A 27,139-nucleotide genomic window follows, 5' to 3' on the forward strand; every position below is an offset into this window, starting at 1 on the left:
GAATTAAAAGATTTACTTTACATTGCATTAACATTACACCATCACAAGTATTCAGTTTATCATAACCTGGGTTTTTTGTTGAATTGTTGTAGTTTGATGATTTACTGGTATGTTGGATGCCCACATTGTGTAACTGCATGTATATTAAGTGTAAAACAATATAGCTGAGTCATATAAATACAATATGAGAGATATTGAGGGTATGGGTGCACCCTTAACTTTATTTCACAGTACTTTGTCAGAAAGCAGATAACATAGTATTAGGAAATAAAAAAAACACTATTGTGCTCTTGTTTGATTCTGATGTACTTTAACAGCTGTTCACTGTCTTTCACAGGTTTCCCAACATTTCTAACTTTAATGAAACACAGAAGTGCTACAATATGCAGTATAAAAACATATAGCTTAGTTGCTAAATTACCTATAAATCTGACGGCTCTTGAAATCTATTGAAATGCATTTATAAAAAAATGACAACAAATGAGGTCAACAATATCAACACTGAAAACAAAGAAAAACAAAAATTACAGTTGTACACATATCCCAGAAGTTTAAGGCGGTTGAAATATTAAGTCAGACAACCAAGTTACCTCTTATATTCACTCAAATATTGTATTGATAATATACAAACCCAGTACCAATATTTAAGATCAAGAATGGAATGGAACATTAGTAAATATTCGACTCTGGCAACTGGAGGTGGTTTTGATAATTTACAAAAGTGTCGAACAGCCAAACATTAAAGTAAATTAATTATTTAGCGAGACCACCTGGAAAACAAACTACTACAGTTTTTTTTTACTTTATTGGCTTAGACTTGTAGACAAAACAGTATCATACAATATGGGAAATACTCCTTGATAAAGCAAGTAGAGGCAAAGGAACGTAAGGGAGGAAATGTTGTAGAGAGCAAAAACAAAACTTTCTTTGAAATTCAAAGTAAAAAGCTGCCATATACAGGTTTCACTATGTATGTTTTACATTCATCCATCGGGGTGTAAGATAAATACTTATGAGGGCTTGAACTGCTCTTTCAGCACTCTGCCTAAACAACAGGTGGAAAAATATAAAGTTGCAGTCTGTGGTTAAGTTTAATTACAATATCAACAATACCAACACTGACAATTTTTCAGCTCTTTGATAATAATCCAATTCAAATAAAATGTATATGGAACCTGATTTACTATGTTCAGAGAGATCTTAGACCATGCAAAAAGTATATGTAAACATTCCAGCCTTTTCTACTTTGGTTCTAACAATACAACTGATGGCTCTTGAAGTATTTGCCTAATGCAGAGCATCAGCAGCAGATTACTACAGTGAATTGTCTCACAATGTATACTAAATTTAGAAAATTCCAGCTCTTGAATATTGTGCAGTTGGTTTTGTGGCCTCTTAAAACTAAATAAATAGTAAAATTGCACTCTAGATATAGGACGAAAACGATTGCAAGGTTTTACCAGCTCTATGACCAAAGTCATTATTTATCTAAACTTAGCATTCAATAAAGATCAAACACATTGGCTTTCTCTTATATCCATGGGCTAAACCTGATTCAATCACTTCCAAGACTTCCATCTTTTTCACAGCAAACATTGCAAATATAGAAACTGTATCTGTACATAGTTCCTGTGTAGAATTAAATATATGTAGGGAAGAAAAGGGTTGTCTTTTGTATGATTGTTCATTAGTTCTTCAAGAAAAATATTGAGGTTTCAGTAGACATGTTTTTCGATGTTTGTTACAGTATTTTTCTCAAAGTACACAACAGCAAATCCACTGTCACAGGACTTGGCCATGCGATACCCAAATACCTATAATCCATTGCAACATATATATATATATATTCTTAATTTGCAATATTTGTATTCATGTAACAGTAGAATAAAGTTTATTTCCCACGAATTTCATATATAATGTCACAAATCTAAGATACTTTTCAAGTTTATTTTCCCCACTTTCCCCACAGTCAAAATATGCTGCGATACATAAGTATAAGTTGTTAATCGCAAAATTAAAGTATCCGTCCATTAAATTGTCTTTTCATACATAAGGTTTCTGTGTCATTTACACAACTTGTGGTCCTTTAGAAAACACTTGAAGGAATTAAGATTTATGCTGAGCCGATACACCTTTCCAGTAATCTAGGATATCATGCAGGTCCTCGTCCTTGGCAAACTGCACTTTTTTACGCAACGCATGCCCGGCTGCCATGTATTCTTCATCTTTGTGCCGCTTACGGTGAAGTTTGAAGCGCTCCCAGATGCTGTGAGATGGTTTGCAGTAGTATTCAGGACTGGAGGAGTAGCTCAAGTTGTGGTATTGGGGTGAAAGCTGAGAGTATGCTAAGTCTCTGGGGCGGGGCCGAGTGAGGGGCTCCAGAATAGAGGGCTTGCGGCTCTCAGGCCCCTCCAACTCCTCAATCTGGGCGTCAGGATACGAGTGCCGGTGCTCACTGTACTGGCGGATCTTCTCTGCCTCAGCCCTCAGAATGGCAGCAGCTGGCGTAACAGTGAGGATCGTCTCACCCGTCGGTGTGGTCTTCTCTATGTACTTGGACTCATGGCGGTAAGGCCTGGGGCTGTGCATGGGGCCTCCAGTGGCAGTGCTGGGTCGCTTTGGCGAGATGTCCGAGGTGTGGTGCCTCTGCAGAGAATGGTGATAGCTGTCCTTATACACCGGGGATAGGAAGCTAGACTTGCTCTGAGGCTGCTCTGATATCAGAACGAGTTGGGGCTCTGCAGTTGACACAGATCCAGATTTCACGCCCTGAAAAGATGTGGATTCTGACTTGAGAGCATCTATACAATTGTTTATGATCTGATTGACTTTATCGACCTCTTTTGCAATGGTGGAAATCTCTGCTACGGACCCTTGGCTGTTCTCTGGCATGGACATATCGCATTCCCTGCGTTCAAGGTGTTCTCCGGTTCGGACATCCATGTAGTTGCCCTTGGCCATTTTAGGTGTGTCACTGATCTCTTGAAATTTGTACTGCTCCATCTCACTAACAGACGGCAAGTATGGCATGCGAGACATGCTCTCCCCTGCCATCATCTGCTTCTGTGACATTCTAGAGATAGTCCCTCCTTCTAGCTCTTGTCCATATTTCAGTTCAATTATATTTTTCTTGAGGCTTCCCGCTTTTTTGTGCTTTTCATCTTGTTGACGCTTTTTCCGCAAGCAATAATAGACGACTCCGAGAACAATGACCATACTAAAGAGACACCCCAAGATGGTCATGATGTAGTGGGTCGCTGTTGCGTTGTTTGTCCCTCTATCCTTCCCAGTCCAAGGCCCCGTCGTTATTTTCAGACAAGTATGATTAAATCGAAGAGCATTACGGATGGAAGCCACGCAGTATGTGTATTCAGTGTGGGGTTTTAGGTTCTTTAGTTCAATGTCCTCCTCATGACTTTTCAGGTTTTGGATATTAGTAAAAAAGCTGTTATTGTATAGAACTAGGATGTACATCTTCTTGTAGGGATGAGGAATCTTAACAGTGATAGTTGCACCAGTGTGTGATACTTGCTTCACTTTCAGTTCGGGCTGCACCTCCACCTCAATTGATGTAGGACTGGTTCGGACCTCATCTGGCTCTGTCCCTGAATAGCAGCCCTCCATTCCACAGGAGGTAGAGTCTGGAAAGCGGGTGATGGGTTCAGGGGGCACAGGTAACGACGGCATCACATAGTCTTCTGTGCACACAGTGGAGAGCATGTGAAGGGCGTTTCGGTAGGTTGGGTTGTTTGGATTCTGGCTCAGCAGGCTATAGCCCGAGACGCCTGGTGGAGAGTCACAGACCATCCTTTCATTAGTCCTGTTGGGAAAAACTGAGAGCCACTTCACAAATCCGAGTAATTCACAGGAGCAGTTGAATGGGTTCGTGTAGAGCTCACAGGTGGTCAGTTTAGTTAAGGTGGTAAAAGTGGACCCATCTAGCTGCTGAATGCGGTTCATAGAAAGGTCTATATTTTCAATGTTGGGGCATTCCCAGAAGGCATTGGGTGTCACAGTCTCAATCAGGTTGGCCTGGAGGTATAGGTACTGCAGCTTGCCCAAGCCCCTGAGGATCCCCTCTGTCAGGTTACGGAGCTTGTTGAAGCCTAACTGAAGAACCTGTAAGTTGTACTGGGCAGCAAAGGCCCCATCCTCGATATAGTTTATTTCGTTCTTGGTCAGGTTAAGGTAGGTCAAATTGGCAAAGCGGCTGAGGGCAGAATAATGAATACTTTTGATCTTGTTTTCATTCAAACGAAGGTCCACGATGGTGCTGTTTATATGCTGAGGGATGGCCTCGTAAGGTGGCTGGTTTTGGCTGCAAATAGCGAGCCACACAAAGCCCTTCTCACCTTCAATCAACCAGCAGTCTCCATTTACTCTGCCTGTGTGGATCAAACACATAATGGCCACAGACCAAAAAAAGGCACTCATCACCATGCCTCCACTGCAGGTCATTGGTGCTTCTCTTAAAGTTATGAGCAGGGCTGAAAGCTGTAAGATGTGAATACCAGTGTGGTTTCAATAAAGTGGAACTGAGTGTTTTTGCAACTGAGCTAGAAGTTTAAATGTTCTCCACGATGCAGGCAACAATCGATATATTGGACTCCTGTCCAACGAAGGATGGCTCTGTTCTAATTTACCAGCCCTTTCCAAAAAAGATATTGGGCATGTGCATCAACTCAAGGTTTCATTCGGTGAATTTTTCCTGCTGTGAACTTATGGAGACAGTTCTCCAAATCAGTACTTCATCACTTCAGACTGGCTTGTGCTTATTTCCCCAGGGGCAAACATCGTTGATTGGTCTCATCTTATTGTTTCCTCCTCTGTCTTTCTCTCAATATGTCATTCATGAGCTCAGAGGAACATCCTGGAAAAAAAGAGGAAATGTCATATTAGTGACACACTTTTACGACTTAGACAGGAGCTTAACCATTTAAACCATATTAAAAATTGAAAAGCTTGATTAAAGCTCTGTCCTTAAATATATCAAGTTTTATAACATAATGACGGGAAATACAGTTGGTGGATGGATGTGTCCAGCAGGGAACAAAGCCCACACGTCTCATTACACAAAGAGGACACCTATGCAGAGAATGATACTTTGGCAAACAAGTCTGATACCTGGGTATTTCAACACATACAGATTAGAGTATACATCCATTTGATTTCATGTTTTTGTCTCTCTGGACTGTGTGTTTGTGTATAGTCAATCAATAGAAATGTATGCATTGTGTATAATAATAAATAATAGCATGGATCCATTATTAATGTGTAAACTCTCTCTCCAGACCTTTCCAATTACATTGTACACAATTTAAGAGGTGCTGTGTAGTCCCAGTGGCATATTGCTATTAACAGAAACCACTGGCCAATTACTGTCTGACAGGTTGGGGAAAGCAAGGTCCCTGTTTTCACACCATTAACCTGGGAACTGTCAAACACAACTAAGAAAATACAATGTTTAGATGCTGCATTAAGTCCATGGCATTGCATCCACTGGTAAATAGTACATACATCCTTCTCCTGACTTACAGTACCAGAGGCAGAGATTGTGAGAACCACAGCCATAAGCTCTGCCTTTGTAATGCAGTCTCTCTCTCTCTCTTTCTCTCTCTCTCTCTCTCTCTCTCTCTCTCTCTCTCTCTCTCAGAAGTAAATGTCTGTCCAACCATGGTATGAAAATACGTCTTAGACATTCATTTATCAATGATATGACACCATAAATAGCACAAAACAGCAGTTCTCCACTGGGTTATGTAAACAATATTTCACCAAATTACTAACATCAGAAAAAATAAGAAAAAGAACACAGATGGTCAGGCATTCTGAATTGATGTCAAAGATAAAGCAAAACAATAGTCTAGACATCTATAAAGCCTAGTTTAATGGAGATCGTTATGAATTATTAGGAATGACCTGCAGGTGACCTCAAGCAGGCAGGTTGAGATGTTTCCTCAGAATTCACAAATTAAAAGAAGATGAAATTATACATACTGTGATTGATGGACTCTTCTGAATAGGTCCTAATAAATGCTGTTTGTGCCTAATTTTGGTTCCATATCACATTAAGATAATTAGTTCATAAGTACGGCTGGGTATTGACTGGGATAACAGACTTGGTTTCTGAGGCTTGAAATCAACATCCCACACATTCTGGAGCCTTGACCTTGAGTGAAAAGTAATAGTAAGGGCTGGATGCCTCTGTAGAAATGGAAATTGTTTACTGCCTGCCAGACGATTTAGAGGAAGAATTTCAACTAAATCTACGAGTGTGCAGTCAATATATTATGCTGACCCTGGGTCTGTGCCTCATAATCAGTCATACTACATATTGTTTTCAAATGCACCAATGACCTACTTAACTAGTTTTCAAATCAGAGTGGACTCTGGAAATGAATTACTTATTCATTATTCAATTCCTTATGAAAGCAGAGGAAGTAGCAATTCCTTTCACCAAGTCAAGGTTGGTGCTTGCATAATTCTCTTTACCGCAGTCCAGTCTTGGCATCCCAGAAAGGATATGGTAGGTACATTCATATGTAAAGTACATCACAGTCTTGGATCCTTGCCATTCTTGCCCTTTTTGCTCTTGTAACTCAAGTATGTAACTCTAACCCTACGCATTTCAGAGATACAGAAGAGGAATTATATGCTACAGCAACACCAACAACCAATGCAGGTTATGAAACACAATTTTTCAAGCAACTAAATGCTTTGAAAACCTGAATGAGTGATTGGTTGATAGATGGCTTATCCTATTTTTACTTGAGTTTTTATTTGAGGTTTTGTCAGACAGTCCATCTCATCCGTCTAGTGTTTTAGGAAGAAAGTTATTGTTTGAGCAATGACATTTAGAACACACCCTCAGGCTACATCAAATATTGAAGTATTTCACCATCACATGATTCTGTTATTCTGTCAGCTAATTCATTCTGAACATTGCATAAGAGCCAGGGCAAATTGGCAGGGGATGGATGGACAGGTTAATTATACAGGACAGCTGTTGAATACTTAAAGCCACAGGTATATGATGTGCGGACCCCCTGCCTGCTGCTCCTGATAATATATGGTTTTCACAGTCCCCCTCACCTAGCTGTCACACGCCAGGATGTGGAACCTCATGGAGGACACAGGGGGCATGGAGGTGGCCCTGTGTGGTAGAGGACAGGAATTTTACAAAGAGGGGACAGTCATGCTGTTGGAACAGGACAATTGTGACAGGTTATGGCAGAGGGAATATACTTCAAGTTAAAACCTTCCGGGCCCCCATGGACCTTAGGTTATTTTTGCAGTCAGTTGACCTTTCGCAGGAGTAGCTCAACACGCTGCAATTATATGAATATTTAGTTGGGATTGTGCATTTATGACAAACAAGAAGGAGAGTGTAATAATTGTTCCGGAAATCCTACAGGGGAAAAAGATCTGTCCATGTGTTCAAACCAAAGGAAAACATGGCTCCTTTTCCATGCGGAAAATAATGTTATGTACCCTGCAGTCAAACAGTTACAAAATGATAATCATATAACATCATCCCTTTTTCTGTATCAGACTTACATTACAACGCATTTTAAGTAATTAGGTAAAACAAAATAAATATTTAAAAATAATTTAATAGACCTACTGTCTTACGACAGACAGTTATTCTGTTTTTGCACATGCTGTTCTGTATATTGCACACACTGGAGAACATTTGGTGTAACCTTCTGAGGCTCTGTTTGTTTTGCCTGGATTTGAATGGACCCTGAGGGAGGGATTACATACAAATCTAAAGCTCAGCTTTGTCTACTTGCGCCTGTGTTATGTGAGAGTTGGAAACATTTAAATACTAAATTAGAAAACACACTATATCAAACTGGGCTGTCTCCATCCAAATTCCGCTTTCTCATCATTCCCATGGTGATCATTCCCCACACATAGTCCTAATTCACAGTTTTTTTGATTCGTGTGCCCCTTACTAGGGGCGTTAGAAAAAATACCCTTGTTTCCAATAAGCTTGGGGGTGTCTTTAAATCATCCATCTGCTGTACTGTACTAAGGCCAGTAGGAAGCTTTGATAGGGCTTTTGAGTGTGACAGGCTTCCATAGCTTTGGCCAGTTTCTCATCACATGCCTGTATTCTACAGCTCCATGACACGGTCACACTTTATAGAGTCCTCTTTTGATGTGTGTCCCTTGCATTCTGCTCTGGTCTTGGGAGGGCTGTTTCGGTACACAGACTAAAATATGTATGTGGCCCAAATCAAAGGCACATTATCATTATCGTTGTGTTTTTATGAAAAAATTGGGTTTGTTTAGTTTGGTTTAATTTAGTTTGATTTAGTTTGGTTAGGTTTAGAGCATAGTCTGAACCTCCATTTGCTGTGGGGAAGGACATGCCAAATACAAGCAGTACAAAACCACCTCCAAAAAAAGGCATTTAACGAAGGGTATTTGAATATAATCACTTTTTAAGCCCCTTGGAGGAAAGAGGTTTCAAAATCAAATGTTCCATGAAATGAATATGAAAAGTACAGCTATGAAGAAAATCTGGCGAGGCAACGGATCTCTTAAGAGAATAGTTCCCAGTTATTACTCCCCAGTGTCTGACCTTTGCAGTAAATACCACTTGGCGAAGAGTGTGAACCAGTCTAACCTCACCTGAGCTATCTCCCAAAATGGTGTTGGAATTCATCCCACGGAGTGTTAAATATACATTTAATGCATTAAAGTTGCCTTATAAAATGTTTTCCAATAGTGGGAATCCTGATCTTTTGTGGGTCCCCTTAGTGTTGTAGAATCAGGGAGAGAGCAAAAATTACTTAGATGCTAACTTGTTAAAGCAGTTCTCACAGTTTTATTTTTAGTTTGATATTTCTATATACAAGAAGTAATAAAATGGTAGATGCTGTGAGCAATTACAACTAATTAAAATGTTACTATGGTAACGTGTATACCAATGAATGTCTTACTGTAATCAACCCATCATTTCTAGTATGCTTAATGAATCTGTACTAGTACTAGTTTGGTCTAGAGATAAATACCATGAAGGAAGACTTTAGATTTTTATGATGACTTTTATCATATACATAAAAAAAAAAAACTGAAGTCACCTTTCATTAATAATTCATAAAGTGGGCTTGTTTGTCCACTGTGACTCACTCTAGTGGGTTTCAAACTGATTCACCACCACTGAGAACCCAGCATAATTTACAGCCTTGCTAGTTTTCCTGTTAGGGTAAACAATACTTCATATGCAGGCTTACAGAGGTTCAAAAAGCCTTTGCATAGGAAATAAAACATTGTACTTTTATCAAGCTATCTCAAGTCCTAGAATGGTGATCCATTAATAATGCCTGAAGAACAAAGCTTGCAGCAAACTATAATTGGAAAGAAAACAGAATAAAAACATATTGAAAGTAAAATAAACGTAGGCTCTTGTTTAATGGAAAAACACAACATATGCTGTGCAGCCTTCAAATAAGCCAAAGGCAGCCAGCAGGCTATTCACCCTCACCAGAGCCTAACACTATTTGCAGCCCCAGGCTCACTTTCTGTAATGGCAGCACTCTATAGTCCAGGGATAGCCCTGAGGGCATCAGACCACAACACTCAGGGTGTCAGAGCTGAGCACCTCCCACTGCACTGAAACAGCCATTCCCCAGACACATTACCATTTGTGCATTGCATGCTGGGTAATGATGACTGTTGTAGTCATCCTCTACGGACAACCTAATGAGGCCCAGTTGCTTTTGAAGACATATTCAAAGGCACATCAAGACACTACAAAATTAATATTGTACTTGTTGCTCAAGGCACTTTTAAGCTTGCCTTATATTGTATGCACCATTTTTCAATATACATTTTACCTCGCACTAAAAATCACTAATGCCTCCCAAACTACAGAGAATACTAGGGAAATGTAGTAGCTAAATAATAAGGAACTGGAGGCACATGCTTGTCTCAACATGCGTTGATGGATCAATAGACACACTTACTCATGCCAACTGACTAACAGAAGATATAGCTGAGGTCATATCCTGTACTGTAGAACAGGGTGGACTAGGGTATTTGTATGCTGCCTGTTCATGCTACCTTGAGGGGAACTCTTTCAGCATCTAAGACTCTGGCTCTGAGCACAGGCTTCTGCTCGCTCATACGGAGCCTCGGGATGCTCCTCCGCGGCGAAATCCTGTACTTCAAGCCAAGGAATGACAGAAGCTCCCATAAGGCACATGGATGAAACGGATACAGTAAGTACCGCAACCGTCTCTCCCCCCCCATGTACCACCGTGTGAAGGTCTGTCTCAGAGCAACTCTCGCGTTCCCTCCCCATCTCCCCCTGTACCATTGAGGAAAACACAAAGTGTCAGCCAAAATGATTGCACCATTGTCAAATCAGGCTTAAAGTGACATGCAAATTCATTGAGACAGTCTCCCCCAGTCATGATGACAGGGGCAGGCATGATTCTCTGCTTTGTTTGCAAACATCTGTCATACTGTTGTGTTATCTCATTGCATCTTGTCCAATGGAGGTCTTTGCCTTCATATCACATTCTGCTAAGCTTTATTCAATCTCACACTGTTCCTCTTTTGGCTGTTGAAGGTGCCTCTGTCCCCCTGGGATCGTCCTCATCCATCCCAATGACTGCCCTTTATTTGATGTCATTGAAAATGCATGCTGCTCTTGCTGGATAGAATGAAAAAGGTAAAGATGGGCACCCAGAAGAGAAGAATCAATTGAGTTGAAATGGAACCGCTTCTCTGGGGGAAGGAAAACATTGTGCTCATTGAGCTACCGAATTGCTTTGGAAAGAGGGAGGAGGAAGATGCATGTGCTTCAGTTATATCTGAGGATATGAAAGTCATGCATTAATTACTAAAAGGAATATTGCCTAAAATAGAATTGGTGGTTTGCTCTTTCTTGTCAGAAGGTGGGTTCTTATTGTGGCATCAATAGCACACTTGGTGGACCTGCCAGGCTTCTTCAGAGAATGGGCCTCTCAGAGGAGAACAGACAGCTGCGAGGCACTGCACACTAATTATTTTTATTGCACTTTACTTCCCTGATAAGTGAAGGGTATTGTGCAATAAAAGTGCGTAGTATTCATCTGTTTTCTAGACAAAGCCTTTTTATTCCCCCATGACAATTGTAATCACCTCCTCATATAAATTGAGGCCCAAAAAAGCTTTCACTATAGTATTTATCTCAATGTGACCTTATGTGCCTGGAAGCAAATGAAAGTCACAGCAATGATCAGAAACTCCACAAAAAAAGCTAATAAAAGATGGAATGATAAGTATTGTGTGGAGATTCACAATATATACTGCTATTATATACAATCTCAACATGCGGAAAGAAACTCATTAAAATGTTTCACACTAAATACAATACTTTCATATCCTGTTGGTTGAAGAATGACACGCAACAAAGAGGCAACCACAAAACAATCTCTGTCTCAACAATCAGCATGACAGAGGTCATGCGGTACATCTCAACCAAGTCAGTTAAAGTGCAAACAGGTTGGCCTGAAGCACAAACTACTACTCTTATCCAAACAGTTGATACTAAACGTGGACACAGGAATGTGAGTCTCTTTTTGCTTACCCGCAAGTAGAGGGACCTGTGACCACATTCATCCTCCTTTACCATTACAGAATGCAAGTCTGTTCTCATCCTAACGTGCTGAAATTGTTTTCACAATACAAACTTGTTTTACATCCACCTCAGTACTAAATACTGCTTGAGTATCAGGTAATATTAGATCCTCATCAAGCAATTTAGATGATAAAAAAAGCAAATGTCAAATCATAAATTATGTATTAGTTAATGAAGACCTTGAGTGCAAAGGTTGGATTGAAATTAGTATGCTTATGCCTTTACAATTGGCCCAGACAAGGTCTCTTCTAAAAGTCAATGTGGCAAACTTACCACTTGGTATTCCTTTGGCAGTGTCATACTTTGTAAAACTTTAAATTACTTACTGCTCTCACTTGTAAATTCCCAATAATACACTCAATTGTTCTTCACTGGATTGAGTCCTTCAATAGGCTCATGACCTAGTCTGATTTTTGCTATTCAAGAGAGCTAGAAATCTCATTACAAAAAAAGCAAGCTCCATTTTAGATGGCACTTGTTCTAAAGAAGCCATGGAGTATGGCCAGGAATTGCATGGCGTTGATAAAAACAGATGCATTAATGATGTTGTGTATGCCCAATAAAATATGTATTCAGCCATTGCCAAAATTGACTGCATTCAATCAGTTTTATACTACAAAAAACACAGGTATCTGCCTAAGTGGCATTAGGTTGTGTCTGTTCCTGCCACAGTCTTGTAATGCAAACATCTGTTGTGATTACAGGGTTCAATGCTAACAGTACACACATCAAACAAGAGGAAACAATCAGGTAGTAGACATTATAGATTTGTCAAAGAGACAGGGGAAAAGTGGTTTAATTTCATTCTGTAGATGTAAGAGAAAGACACAACTTGGTATAATACCTGCAGGTTTTAACGCAATTTTCCAGACCATCAACTCAGCATTCACTCCTTTGGCCTTTAAGCTCAGCAGCTGTCGACGAGGTGGGATGGGGTGAGGTGGGGTGGATGGGGGGGGATGAGGTGGATGGATGGGTGGGTGGGCATTGACACCTCTCCTGCTGCTGACTCAAGTCATAGAAGCCTGGACTGGAATCTGCAGTCCGAAATGTGACTATGGAGCATACAAGACTAAGTGCACATTTCGACATGCTTTGTTCACCACCCAACTGGTACTGAGATTGCATGCAATTCACACTCATATGGAGACCTGAAGGAAAAGTTAATACATGCAACGTACGGCTATGCAGAGACAGCTCTACTTATCTTCCTCTGTCAATTACCTTGCTGAGCCAATTCTGTTCTCCCCCACAATTAACCTTCTGGAAGGGAGTGGAGTCCCTCAATCAAATTATGCCATGTAGGAACCAAATATTTGAGTGACAGCTCACCCTGCTTCAGCACTCTCATTAAGGTGCTATGAACACCATGATTCACTGTGTCACATTTCTTTCTCTACCAACCACAATCAAATTAAACATTTAATGTGTTTATCTGTCGACCTGCTTTGTTTTGAGACTGCATGCAAGTTACACTTAACTTGAATAAAATATTTTTTTTCAATACTAGTGTACTATGGCGGCCTTTCTCCTCGTAGTGGCCTTTTTACAGAGTAACACGGGCAAGGATGCATCCTGCATGTAAGAACAGTGCATGTGCAGAGATGCCTTGCATTCAACTGTAAGGCTAGTGCGCAAACATGATCTCCAGTCTCCATTTCCAAACACAGGCATGATGAGGAGCACACGATCACGAGTGTGGAAGCAAAGGAATGAAGGAGGGCTGCAGAAAAGGATGAGCTACTAGAGGGAAACAGAATTAATCATAGAGTGCACAGTGGCAGCAAGGACATTGGGCTTGTCAGACTCCTCCACTGGCCCTATTTGATCTATACAAGAAGACACACACTCCAGGGGAAGGAATGAATGGAAATGGGATAGAGGAAAATGGAAACATTGAAAGCTGTCTAGTGAGACGGCTTTGTTGTGGAATAAAACTGTCCTTGTGAAAGGAAAGTTATTTTACAAGGCATATTCCCAGTGGCATCCTATGGAGGAGAAAGATATGTTGCACTTAAGTGTAAAAGATCCCTTTTCTGTTGCTGGTGGAGGATTGGGTGTTTGGTGGAGAGAGAGAAGAAAGATAAATTAATGGTAGACTTTCAGGAAACATCTCAGTAGAGAGGTGGCCAAGAGGGGCATCAGAGTTAGATGCAATAGCTCAACAAGCCTCTTTAAATGCCAACTGCGTGTGGAGTTTATCAGGCACAAAACATAAAGATAAGGTTGTGACAGCATTTGCATTTTTATTGCTATTGTCCATTTGAATGTACTCTCACAAACTCTGATATAATAGAACAATCATCTGAAGGGCGGCAAAAGCGGATGCTGCCTCATCAAAGAAGCAGAACAGACTTAAATGAGAGGCCACGTGATCTGTGAAAAAGAAAGCTTTCTTTAGAAATAGAAAAAGTAACGTTCACATGTCACAGTGATGCCAGCACCTTTCTTGTTCATTTTACAAGGTCCCTTGCCTGTTCTCAGCTTTGTTCTTCTTCCACTGCACTCTGGTTAGGGGAGCTGCATCCTCCATCATTAGCCCACCTACGATGGTCCCAAGGTTCCCACCAAAAGGGGATTGTGTGTCACACATAGACACACAAAGACATCTACAGCTCTTCCATACCTTAGCAGACCCCCACTCGATGCCACACTACAGTACATCGTACCATCAATTGCTTTCTTTTTTGTCTAACAAAATAGACGTATGATTGTACTTAGACCATCCATATGTGTTCTCTAGTGATTGTGTGTATTGTAATGTTCACAAGGTTGTAAGTAATTTGGTTGAGTTCAGCAAATAATGGCCAATTACATGGAATATATTCTGTAGAAGTTGTCCAGAACATTTAGTATTTTTTTTCTGAACTGGCAAATTAGATGGTATGGAGAGAATTCCATATTATAGATTATAAAATATGTTTTCCTCAAATAATTTGTTAAACTCACCAACAAGACTACGTAGGTGATGATATATTTGATTGGAGACCACTTCAATCAAAACCCCACAGAGGCAGACAACTATTTTGTTTGTTGGTAGATGCAGTGATCCGCTAACAGATGATAGTCATGCCATTTATCTGTACAATGCAAGAGTGGAGATGCAAAGCTGCTTACACTGCAAAACTTGTAATTCTGTATAGATTCCAGCCGACCTCCAATGACAGTTGCATTTGAGTAGTTTATGAAGTCAGCAACTCTATTTTCATGAGATTTTCAGATGCATAGAGACTGAACTTCTTCTTAGGGGTCTCTCGTTACAGTCACTTCCTTCTGGTTGTCCCCTTTCAGCGGAAGCTTTAGACCACATCTTCCATGTAGACATGGCTCTTACCCAATTTAATTAAGGCTTAAATTAGTCCCACCAAGTTTCCAGTGTCCTAAATGAAGAATGGACAAGTTACAATTGTGCCAAGCGTCATCAACCTAAAAGAAAAGCTGTCAACTGAGACGTTGTCATCAGAATAACCAATGACCCATTTATGATGTGGGTTTGAGTTACCTGAAGGCACAATGTGAAATGGAAACTCTGATGTTCCTCCAATAGGAGCCAAGATATATTTACTACAGTTATTCAAGCATGTAGCTTAGTCCTCATAGTAATTCATCCTGTATGAAAAATCACACTGAAGTTTTTACTCAAAATAAATGACCTAAATACAAATTACTATGCACATTAACTTTCTTAGATAGTGAGAGAGGTTTGGATATGTTTCTTCCTATGACATCTGTTAAAATATAAAATATACTCCTGAATTTGTTTTTGTGAAACTGAAATTGTGCATGTGTACAGTATACAGAAACAGCCTTGACCAATTCTTGGTGTGAGGGGTTATGGAATATGGAATAACCCTTTGAAAGAGGTAGAATTTATCTGCCAGTAGATGGCACTTTTCCCACTTCACTTGGGCACAGTCTCACCTCCCACAATCCTGTTATCACTGAGATCACTGCAAACATCTCAAGGCGATTACTGCTGAAGCCTAGACATGCCGTGAAAAGCTTGGAAAATGGAGACAGAATCTAAACTATTGGTTGCAGCACTGCAGTATCTGTAGAGCAAACGTTTTTTTTTTAATTTACATTTAAAGCTACGTCAATGTTCAATTCTCAATAAAGGTCATAAGAGACCTCATATACAAAAACCTAACATGCTGGATTATTAAGGCTTTTGTCTTCAATGCAATTCTCTCAGGCAGTCAAGAATGATACAGTGTTCTCTGGTAACGAAGGTCACTTGACCATTGTATACTTAAAACACAGAACACAATACAGTAGTATATGAAATACGACATAAATAATACAAATCCCATATCTTTGGACTTTAAAAGGCAGATGGTCAGACAGTAGATCCTACTGTAAAGGTTAGTGGCCTTGGCTTTTAAGCCTTTGTTGAGGGAAACCCTACTCAACACTGCAAAAGATAAACTAAAGCCTTCTCTTTCCCCTGGTGCACCTCCGTGGCATGTCAGAAAGTAAACACCTCATGTTCTGTTAACACGTTCAATAAGGAAATACAACTATTTTGCTGCTAGTTTGGGTTTTGCGAGTGAATCAGAATGTTCTCTCAATCTGCTCAAGTCATATAAGAAATGACATTAAATGATTCCTTCGGTTAACATGCAGTTTATAGATTAACCCCCACTTAAAACCTTTCTGTCTCTATGCAGACCTTTGGATGGAGGTGAAGGTCAACCCCAACTGACTTCTGCAGGGGTTTGGAGCCCTAGCGATGAATGGGATGTGACGCAACAGAGAGCACAAATGAACTTTCACGGTCTGGGGAAAGTTGTCATGCGGGGCAAGGGCTTTGGCCTCTTGTCGAGATGTGGAGTGAAATCCTCACTGTGGCTGTAATAAACGGGTGACAGCTGTCTCTCAAAGCTCCATGGCTTTGTTTTAACATTTATTTTCTCCATGATTGCCTCTCTCTGCGCTAATTCTCTGGAAGCAGGCTGTGAAAGCCTCCATTAACAAGCTAGCTTGCACCGTGACACTAATCACACTCATTATTAATCATGAAGTGTAAACTAACCATTTACCCTTTTAAACATGGAGGATCCCCACATGAGGAATGCATTATGTTTCCTCCATCTTGTTGCAAGGTCACAGAAAAATAAAGCTATTACCAGTTTGATATCCCAGTAACATGCCCATTATTTACGCCTGCAGACCAAGGCTATTTTCACATGTCATTCTCAAGCATTGGACTATTTCTGTGAGTGCATTGCCAAGAGCCAAGTTTGGCAAACAATATTTTATTTGGTAACTGCAAGTTCAAGTCAAGTTACAGTACAGTATGTGATAATATAACCAAACAAAGAGTATATGTGTATTACAGTCTGTCTGTAAAAAAAAAATCTGTCCTTTTAGAAAGGCATCAATGGCTGATTAGAATGTTGTTTTATAATCACATGTGTCCCTTTAAGGCTCCCTCTGGATCTGTGTCTCTTGCATGCTAATCCTCAATGCTCTTTTAGGTAATCCATTCAAATAACTCTTCTTGAATTCAATTAATTAAGAACTCCAGGTGGAGTGGGAACTAACACTTTATAGGCAGCTTTGGTTGGACGCTTGACCAGCATTTCAGCACTATGCACCACTGCTACTTTCATTAAACACACACCAGAACTCTCAAGGATATTTAAGCATCTGTCTATTGAAGACTAAATATAGAACAAATCAATTCCTTTCATTGAGCACCAGGCATCAGCTATTTCACGGTATTTAAGAATTTTCCCTGAATCCAGGCTAGCTGTGCAATATTTAGGCAGCTGCAGAGAAAAACAGGCCTTTCACAGTCTGTGTTAGACCTTGTTTGTTCATTAACCCAGCATTGCTTCAGCCCAGCCATTGACAGGTGGGAAGGATTGCACACCAGGGACTACAGCCTACATCCATCCCTTGTCCTGCTAAGTCATAAAAACTAATCAAATAAATTACAAGGTCAACCTGACTGGAATTCCTGGATTCTCATCACTTGTGTCAGTTATGTTGTCGTAGCAACCTACTGTAAGAAGCTATCAACAAACTGTATTTACGTAGACTTCAAATACCTGGAAATGGATAGAAACCGACATGGCTGGATATAGTTTTGCAGCCTCCACCTCCTGGAGTTGTGATTGTCCCTAAGTAATGTTCGCTATCCTGTGCACAGTGGGATTACAGTGCTAAATGTGGGTTATTAAATTTGTAGGAGGTATAGTATAGGTACCAAAGCAGATGCAGCACAATATTCTTCTAGTTTTGCATGGCTCATATGGAAGAAATGGTGTGCAAGAGAGCTAATGGTTGTGGGAGGGACAGTCACCAGAGACGGGCTCCGTTGATGATAGAAAAGATGACACTTGACACCTGCAATATTGTGCAGGTGTTATTCCACGACAGAACAACATTAGCTGCACCGTGGATTCACTGTGGGTTCACATTCCCTTACTTTGAGGGTGCCATTTTATTCCTCAATCATATTCAGGACTGCTGCTTGCCCTTTGTATTTCGATATTCACTTCAGGTACTTTGTTATGAGGTCACGTTAGCTTTGACAGCGCATGGTGTGCATTTTATGAGTTCCATTTTCACACAAGCAATTCTGTGAGGAAGCACACTTTGTTACATTACAGCATGAGAATAGTCGTATTATACTGGCTGTGGTTGTGGCAGACAATAAATGTTGCACATACAGTATAGTGTATACTGTATATGATTCAGGGATAGAGGTGAGGGGACTGGATGACTCCTTGGATAAAGACAAAATGTAATGTTTAGTGGTTTTGCTAGAAAGTTTCTTAAGCACCCCACTATGAATTATCTTAACACAGAGCGGTACATCGTCTTCGGCGTGTGGCTTATATTTGTAGGCATGATCTCCATATTCATCCATACTGAGTGCCCTAATTGTTATTAATAATAAGCATAAGGGCTGTCTTTCTATGATATCATAATTGCTCCCCTTTGTTTCAAGGCAAAAGGAGTGCTCAACAGATTTAGTATATGAAGTGAAATTTTCACCCCTGAGAATTGATGGACCAGAAGTCAACACATGTAGCTTTTGGAAAATTAACTTTCTGCAAGAGGAAAATGTCACCAGTGGGTACACTGGAGAGACAACAAAGGATTAAATCAAAGTCATTCAATTGATTGAGCTTTCCAACAGGCGTATTTGATGTTTTCAAGTGGGATAATAGTTTGAAGTCCTTCCAAACATGCCACTCTCAGATGATTGACAAAGACACATCTAAAGACAGTTTGGCTCACACTGAAATCAATTTATCTGTGGCATGTCATGAAGTCTGACATATAATTTCTCCATTCAGTAGAAGAACTGTCAATATGACCTTATGTTTGAAATGATAATCTAAAAGTCACAGGTTGATATTAATTAAACATTAGATTTAAAAATCTAATTTGTGGTACATTTTATTTTTCAGGGGTGCATATGGTAAGAAACCTTCCATGTCATATGTCGCAAGGGATTTTTCCTACTGCCTGCAAATTTTCCTCTTCACTACAAATTGAAAAATACTTAACTCATGTTTTATATCAGCTTCACATCTAAATACTAGTTAGCTTTCGTACTTTGCTACTGCACCCAAAAGGCTCCTTACTGCTCAAGCATGGAAATGAGGAAAAAGAGGTTGAACTTGGAAAACACATGACAGTGTGGGAGTCAGAAAATGGATCTAAGTTGACTAGTAATCAATTAAAGTGCCTGGAGTCTTGGACTTGGCCTGTCCTGTAAGTGACTTGTCTTTGACATTTATCCTGAACATTAAGACCAGAAGATTAGCCATGGATTCCCTTGGATCCTCTTAGTGACTATGTATTCTGTTGTACAGTTGAATCTCTGCCTGACTGTACTGTACACCTACCTCTGCAGTCTAACTTCAAGTCTCTGATGAGTTGAAGCATCTCTGGAATCCTACAGCAGCATATGTATTCCTGGATCCTTCCTCTCGTCCCTCCTGGGGAAACAAAAATGATAGAACAGCAGATCAAGAGACTGTGGAGATCAACCGATCCCTTTTACTTTGTAGAAAACATAGTCTGGATCACCCTAGTGTAGTGCCATACAACAAGTTACAGTAACAAATGGATCGACATGGATTGCTATCTCTGCATGGTTTATTCAAAAATGGGTCACAAGTTTTAGCGGGGCTCATAAAGAATTGATGAACGCCTTAGAGGGATGACCCTCTAGTCCTGACCTATCATTGCAGGAGCACTCTGCAACATGAATTCATGCACTTGTTTTGGTAGATTGATTTGATTCACTCTATAAACTTTAATCAACAGAACCAAGCTAATGCAATCATGTGCACCGGAATCTGGTCATTCTTAAGTCTGCCGGTGATCAACCCACTGCTGCTTCTAATTAAGCGCAACTTACCCCTCCCCACACACACACACACAGACAACTTTCAGTCAACTGAAAATGTCTCTTGAATATAAACTTTTGACAATTGCTCAACACACTTCCCCCAAAAGTTGTCTTTTACGTATATTTATTCTAGTTAAAACAACTATAACATATGACTGATTTGTTCCTGGTATATTATTAAATGATATGACAAAACTGGTTTCTTTGTGCCTGCTTGTAGGATCCGGTAGAGTATCACTGTAAGGTGACGCTCTAATGGATGGCAATAATAAATAGACACCTACATACATGTTAACGTTTGCAAAAGGTTAATCTCATGTACATCAGTATTCACATTACTTCCCTCAGTTAAATCAATTAATTCTGTATTCCAATTCCCTGTGATCTGCAGTGTGCGTGAAATGCTGTATCTGAGGAAAAACATGGGCGAATGTTGAACACATGCTAATGGAATCTGCAGCACAGCGAGAATTTCAATAAATCAAACAACCACAGATAACGCAGTTCAATTAGCTGGTGAGGATGCTATTTGCATTTCGGTGAAAGAGGCGATAGTTTAAGTTCCCAGAGGCAGCTGCCACACAGAGAAGGCCCATGAAAAACCCAAAAGCGGCGGAACCACAAGAAGAGGAGAGTTTGGGAGTCTTGGGCACTATTCTTTTAATTACTCATCATAATGACTCCATTTAGCAGTTCAATGACCCATTTTATGGCATTGAACAGGCATGGGAAGCGCTGTGTCCTTGGCAGGGTCGAGACTGCAGCTGCCCCAGCCTACAGTGTCTTGAACCGAAAGGGACAGCAGAAAAACCTCCCCACTGGGCATCGGGACCACGTAGGTCTATCAAGCATTCCTTAACAAACAACACGTCTGGGGTTCATGGTCACTTTTGACGGACAATGAAACCATAATGGATGGAAACCAACACCTCAGAGAATTTCTAATGAAAATGATTATTACCGTCTGAAGCCATTAGCTAAATCAATATGATGATAGAACAGAAGAAGCTAACCACTGCATTACCCATTGTAATGAGCAGATTCTACACCATCCCCACACCATTTTTTCAAAGGACCTGTTCATGTGTCCATCACGGCAAGGCACAATCATTGTACATGTGATGACTTGATGTCTGTGCCAGGGCAGGGAAGTGGTACTCCAGGAGAAGGGACAATGGGGGGAGGAGGAGCACATTTCAATAGAGAAGGAAAGGAGACACAAACATGGACAGGAGAGCAAGAGTGGGCCCCATATGGTCTTTAGGAGCTGGATTTTGTGGCATGTCACCGACATACTGACCCTGAACACTGGAAGGTTGGGCATCAGCTCAGCTCTGACTGACTGGCTCTGCTCCACTGCTGACATGTGCAGAGGGGCACACATGGGTACAAGGACCAAAATAGCCCTGTTGTGGTCCACTTCAGTTTGACACAACTGCTCACCCTGCCAACAAATTTCACTCATAACTGCTTTTCCATAAAAGCAGTTATGCTAAGCTAAAAATGTCTATCCCTGAGATGAAAGGGTTTTGGAATGTGTGTGCCACATAGTCACAACAGAATTACATGTTATTGAATCTTCCTACTGACATATTGTACTCATATGTACAATGCATGTTAGACAATACCCATTATTGAATTGAAGGGTTTAATAAGAGTTTAAACAAATATTGAATTCACCGCGAGTGTGCTCATCATCTTATCGGGTGTGCTGCTCAGTTTTGCAGTGCAGGTAGAGATATTGCTACATTTCTTACTTGCAGTACAGATGATTCCATCTTACCCTCCAATACTTCCCCTTGTCAGGACAGTCAGGAATTCTGTATGCAACGACTTCCTTCTTTATTTTTAAAAACAAAAAATTAAGATCTAGTTCACCGAACAATCAAAAAGATGAATACCCTTGGGAGGAATGCTGACATTTAGCTGTGTTCACAACATCATTTCTTTTTTCTAGTTCCCTTTGTACAGCTGAGAAAAGAAACAATAATAACATTAAATATCTTAATTACAAACTGTGCTCTGAATGTCATTCTATAAGACATACTTCAAAGCAACAGAGCGCAAACAGGAATGGTAATTATTGTGCTAAATCCGTATTGCATTGCAAGTTTCCATGCCTTGCCCAGATGCATTTGAGTAAGACATTTATGCATTCTCAAGAAAACCACAGTTACGGTTTGAGATTGCATGGTGGACAGGTTACTTCAAGTGGCACTGGCTTCCACAGAATCCAATGAATAATAAAGATTTATTTCCAAGCCAATTAATGTAAAGGGAAAATATTCAAAAAAAATAAAACAGCAATGTATTTTCTGTTTTTCTAAAATGACGTAAACTAGAATAACTTCAAGGGTTTACAGAAAAGAACAGGGGCTTGTTAAAGCTTGGTGAGAAGAAAAGGAATAATAAAATACAAGAGCATTTTCGGTGCAAGTCCCGAAAAGTCTAATTTTGAGGGCACATTAGCCGAAGACTGACACAGAAGTGCAGCTCAGCTCAATCAATCCTAGCTGGAGGAAAAAGGAAGGTGTTTTAGATGAGAGACGGCTTTCAAGAGAGGGCTGATGACATTGCCTCTACGGGCTGCCTCTCATGGAGGTTTAAGAGAGCTCCTCTCATACTTTATAAGAATCCCCTTAATGCTCCCTAGTGATAGCCAATAATGCATGGTTCTAGGAGTAGTTATAGCTTAACCCTAGGGCTTCCCGTGGACTATCACTATGGGGATGCTCTCGCTAAGGAAAGTGTCAGCATGGAAGACACCATAGGAAGCTATCTGTAGCGTCACAGCGATGAAGCAATTTAGGAAACATTCAGATTACACAATAAATCTGAATTTGGACTGAAATGCCATTAGAGACACAACACGTGTAATCCAGTGCCACCAATCTGAGTCTCAGAATAAAAGCATTGAGTATGTATATACTATATTTCAGGAAGGCTATCAGGTCACATTCCCAGTAGTTGCAAGATATATTTGCTGGAGTTTGACTATGTTGGGCTGTAGCATCATCCAGATCCAGAAGCAAAACAGAACATTTTTCTGTAAACTTGATTTCACATCTGAGTGACTCAGTTGCAGTTAGACCTGAAGGTAAGGAAGCGAAGAGCCACACTGTTGCTTCCCCCCCAGGGACACTGAGAGCACGCTTCCTGATGGACCCGCAAACAGCATGGCATGGGGGGGGGGGGGGGGACACTCGCACACAAAAAACTTGAAATTACCTTGCTAAAAATAGACGTGCAGTATTAATATCTACCATCAAGCATAGTGGAGATCCTCTACCCTCCGAAACACATTTCAAACCGAATGGGTTTCCTGATGGTGTTATGAAACAACAGCCTGTGGTGAGTGAGAGAGAGAGCCACACTTGCTAAGGTACAGGATGACAGTGGTACACAGGAGCTGTAACACATGCTAGGACAAATGCTTTGTTCCACAGGGAGGGATGCTAACAACCAACCATCAAAATAAAATAAAAAGTTAATACAAAAAAAACTCCATCTAAGGACCTTTGGGCAAAAGGAGGTGTGAAAACCTGCAGGATATTTCTGTTCTGAGGACACAACAGATGTGACCTTCTAGTTTTCTACTATTTCAACATAATTTTTTATACTCATGACCAGTTGTAATGGCAAGGCGAACTAGCTATTCCATGAACTGATTTTGGCATTGCACATAATAACAAGGCTCTGGAGGTACAGTGATGATTTGTGTAACTGTGAGGCCTGTATATCTTTTTAATGACTGCAGGATTTAATGCTTGCACAGATCCAGTAGAGCAGGCTAACCTTACTCCAGCAGTATAAAAGGTATCATCTACTCTGCTTAAATTTGTTTTATTTCTCAGTTGAAATACAATGTCTGCTCAGAATTCCATTATATAAGTTTTGTACTTTGTGTTCAAAGTGTCACGCTTGATGTTCCATAGCACCTAAATGCGGCATACACTTAACTTTTGCCCTGTAAAAGAGCACTCTACCGAGTCACATAAGGCTGTATTTAGGACCAGCCTTCACAACGCTTTGTTATAGCACTTTAATGGAGAATGGAGTGACTGGTTATAAACACGGCTGTTGAGGAATAGAGACGAGCGAACAACGCACCACAGAATGCAGAGGAAGCAATTAAATGGCATGCACTCAGGGGTTTTTGTGTACTTTGCCCGGGGATTTATTCATTAATGTCAGAACTTTGCTTCTCTGGGCAGGCTCTGTGTTTGAATAGTAATGTGCTCCCAAGAATGGCCTCCTGTACACAATATGACAAAGAGATTAATGTACTCCCTTGCCTGTTTTTGCTCTCAAGGATCATTCAACAACAGCATCTTCATAGAGATTTATAAAGGCCCATGATGACTTTAATACTGAATCAAAGAGGGATCTCTTGAGTGACACGTGCAGTCATTTGTTATTATACTGAATATGTGAGGTGGAATGATTAACATGACAGTATAACAGGGGCACTGCATGTTTTTCTCCAGCTTCTTTCAATGGTTTGAGCAGCTTTTCTACAGAGTCATAAGAACCTGGGAGGTATGTATGAAAACCATTGTATCCTTGTAATCTAGGATTGACTGATGAAAAGTACTGAACAAATGAATAAATTATTTTTAAGAAAATAAAAGATTATTTCAACATTGTCAGTGCGGCACAGTGTGGATCCTAAAGTGCCAATAGGGTTTATAGTTTAATCATTTTAGACTATAAAATGCTTGACCCTTGTCTGTTAACCTTTGAGTTAACAAACAGCAAGGATCAGTATGCCCATGTTGAGTATTACAAATGGAAGTTGGGAGATTCCATTGTGGTAAGATACCATGATAAGATAATACCATTAAGAGGCAAGTGCTCATGACGTCCATTTCTGAGAACAAGAACGACAGGAGTTCTACACTACAGAGTCCCTTTGTTGAGCAGAAATGGAAAGAAGACAGAACCACTGTCCTTGCATAGACTCAACTGCCAGCTTTAACAGATACAGTTTGGATATAGTACTTTAAGTACTATATATATAACATTATTGTTCAACATTATTGCTTTTTTCCCCTCAGTTCCTACATGGAACCTCTCCCGAGTTATATCTTGAAATTAAAAAATTCTAGACAAGGGAATGTGGTGTATAGAAATATTCACCAACAAATGAAGGGTACATTTATAAATGTAAGAGACACATTATTCAGATATTATGACACATGGGCAACCCCTAACAATTATTGTACGTCTTCTACTGTACATGTTTTACTACACTATGAGTATCTATCTCTCTCTCGTGGTTAACTATCGAAAGTTAGTTTGAATAATCTGAACAGTTTGCCTTGCCATTTGTAGCACATAATCAATTAGGGCTGCACCAGGCCACAAATGAAAGCAAGTGCATCCCAATAACATGGGAGCACATACAGCAGAGTAAAGCAAATAAAGAATCTAATAAAAATTGCAACGTCACTCCAACAGAAGCATAAATCAAGTTATGGAGAAAGGAAGTCCTTGGCACCTTTGTTACGAGTTGGCCTGTGGACGTGAAGAAAGCATTGACATGCCACAGGGTTCTGTAAACCCTCCTTTTAAAAACAGCTTCAGCCTGATTAGTGTGGTGAGATCAGACAGTGAGGGGTAAACGCTAAACCGGCAGCGTGTTGATGTAACAAGACCTCTTCAAATGCTTTATCACTGTATGTTATCTCACCTTACACCTTGACCCAAGTAGCAGGTTTTTTGTGACAGAGGGTGGCAGAAGTGTCATGCATCATTAGGACTGTGTTCAACAGGTCAATGGACTGCTGCAGTCTGAGACGTTGGCAGGCAAATGTTCTCATGCTTGGAGTTTGTTTAACAAGCTTACCAGAGAAAAGCCATCCGCTCGACAGAACATGCGAAGAAGTATCCTGTCCTTTTCACACCCCCCGGTTTATTTAAATTCGTAAAAGCAGAGAGTGAAATTGAACAGCCACGCACCCTCCTCACAGCAGTTTAGTTTCTGTCCATTCAAATATTCGACGTTGATAAACGTGGAGAATCAATTTGCCCGCTGCTGATTCCGTCTGACCGGCTGTTCATTAAGCCCCTTATGAGCACGGTATCATTCTCAGCACAGTGGCTCTGGAGAAATGTATCTGACTGAAGCTTTGGAAAATCACTCCCGACCCCTGGAATCTCCCTTTCCAGGTGAGGGCACTTTGTTCTCCCCGCCTCCGCCGGCACCAGGCCCACTCAATAAATCAGAGCCCAACACTCTGGTTCTCTCATTTGATCTGGTGAGCCCTTATGAATATAGACATGGCTGACGATATTCACACATGAAAATTGCAGGACAAGTTTTCAAGTCCCAGCAAACTTCGGGGTGGAAGGGAGATTTTGCTATTCAAAAATGGTGAGTCACCTATAGGTAACTGCCATTTAAAACCTGTCAGGCCAGGTTGAGGAGCACAAATTCATTGCTATCAGTGAAGAACCAGAATTTTATTTTCCTCTTTAAAAGGTAGGTCAATGTGTGTGCTACCGGACACATTATTTGAAATGTTTGAGATCGACTATATTTGTTTGTTTTCAAGGACCATTGACTTTTTGAATCAGCAAAATAACATAACATCTATTAGATACAAACAAGGCATCAAAGACAAATGGAATTCCATCAAATAAATAGAAAGCTAAATCAGAAAAGCCCCATGTATAACGTAGCATTTGTTTTGTTTGTTTACTCCATCAGCACTCTGTGGAAGAGAGTCCCTAGCTGAGTGTTTGCACTCTGGGCATTACTCAATGTCTTCATATTGATGGGCCTTGCCACAGTTGATTCATTAAAGACTTGGAGTGGAGATTGTAATGCACTTGTGGGTCTGATGAAGCTATGGTGTGGACGGATCCAAACTGAACAGGCAACACAGTACAATGCAACCTTCCTCTAACCCACTACTGTGATCTAACAGCAAATGCTAAACCTTTGCACCATACATTTTGTATTTTGTGTACTGTAGATTTATAAATGGTAGATGACACATTTTGTAAATAGACTTTTTGCTTCATCACAAATAAGATTAATCAGAACACAGTAGAGTAATTTGACCATAAAAAATTGCACCCATTTTAGTCATCTTAATCAGTTAAAATAAATGAGATAA

General features: G+C 40.3%; 1 protein-coding gene across 1 annotated transcript; it reads right to left on the reverse strand.

The window, feature by feature from the left end:
* Positions 1-2,106: 2,106 nt before the first annotated feature.
* Positions 2,107-21,399, reverse strand: elfn1a (extracellular leucine-rich repeat and fibronectin type III domain containing 1a). Its single transcript, XM_047038184.1, has 2 exons — positions 21,316-21,399; positions 2,107-4,494 (listed from the first exon to the last, which is right to left on the reverse strand). The coding sequence occupies exons 1-2, from the start codon at positions 21,397-21,399 to the stop codon at positions 2,107-2,109; spliced, it is 2,472 nt and encodes an 823-aa protein (XP_046894140.1).
* Between the last annotated feature and the right edge of the window lie 5,740 nt (positions 21,400-27,139).

The sequence above is a fragment of the Hypomesus transpacificus genome, chromosome 17 (genome assembly GCF_021917145.1).
Source record: "Hypomesus transpacificus isolate Combined female chromosome 17, fHypTra1, whole genome shotgun sequence".
Taxonomy (NCBI): Eukaryota; Metazoa; Chordata; class Actinopteri; order Osmeriformes; family Osmeridae; genus Hypomesus; species Hypomesus transpacificus.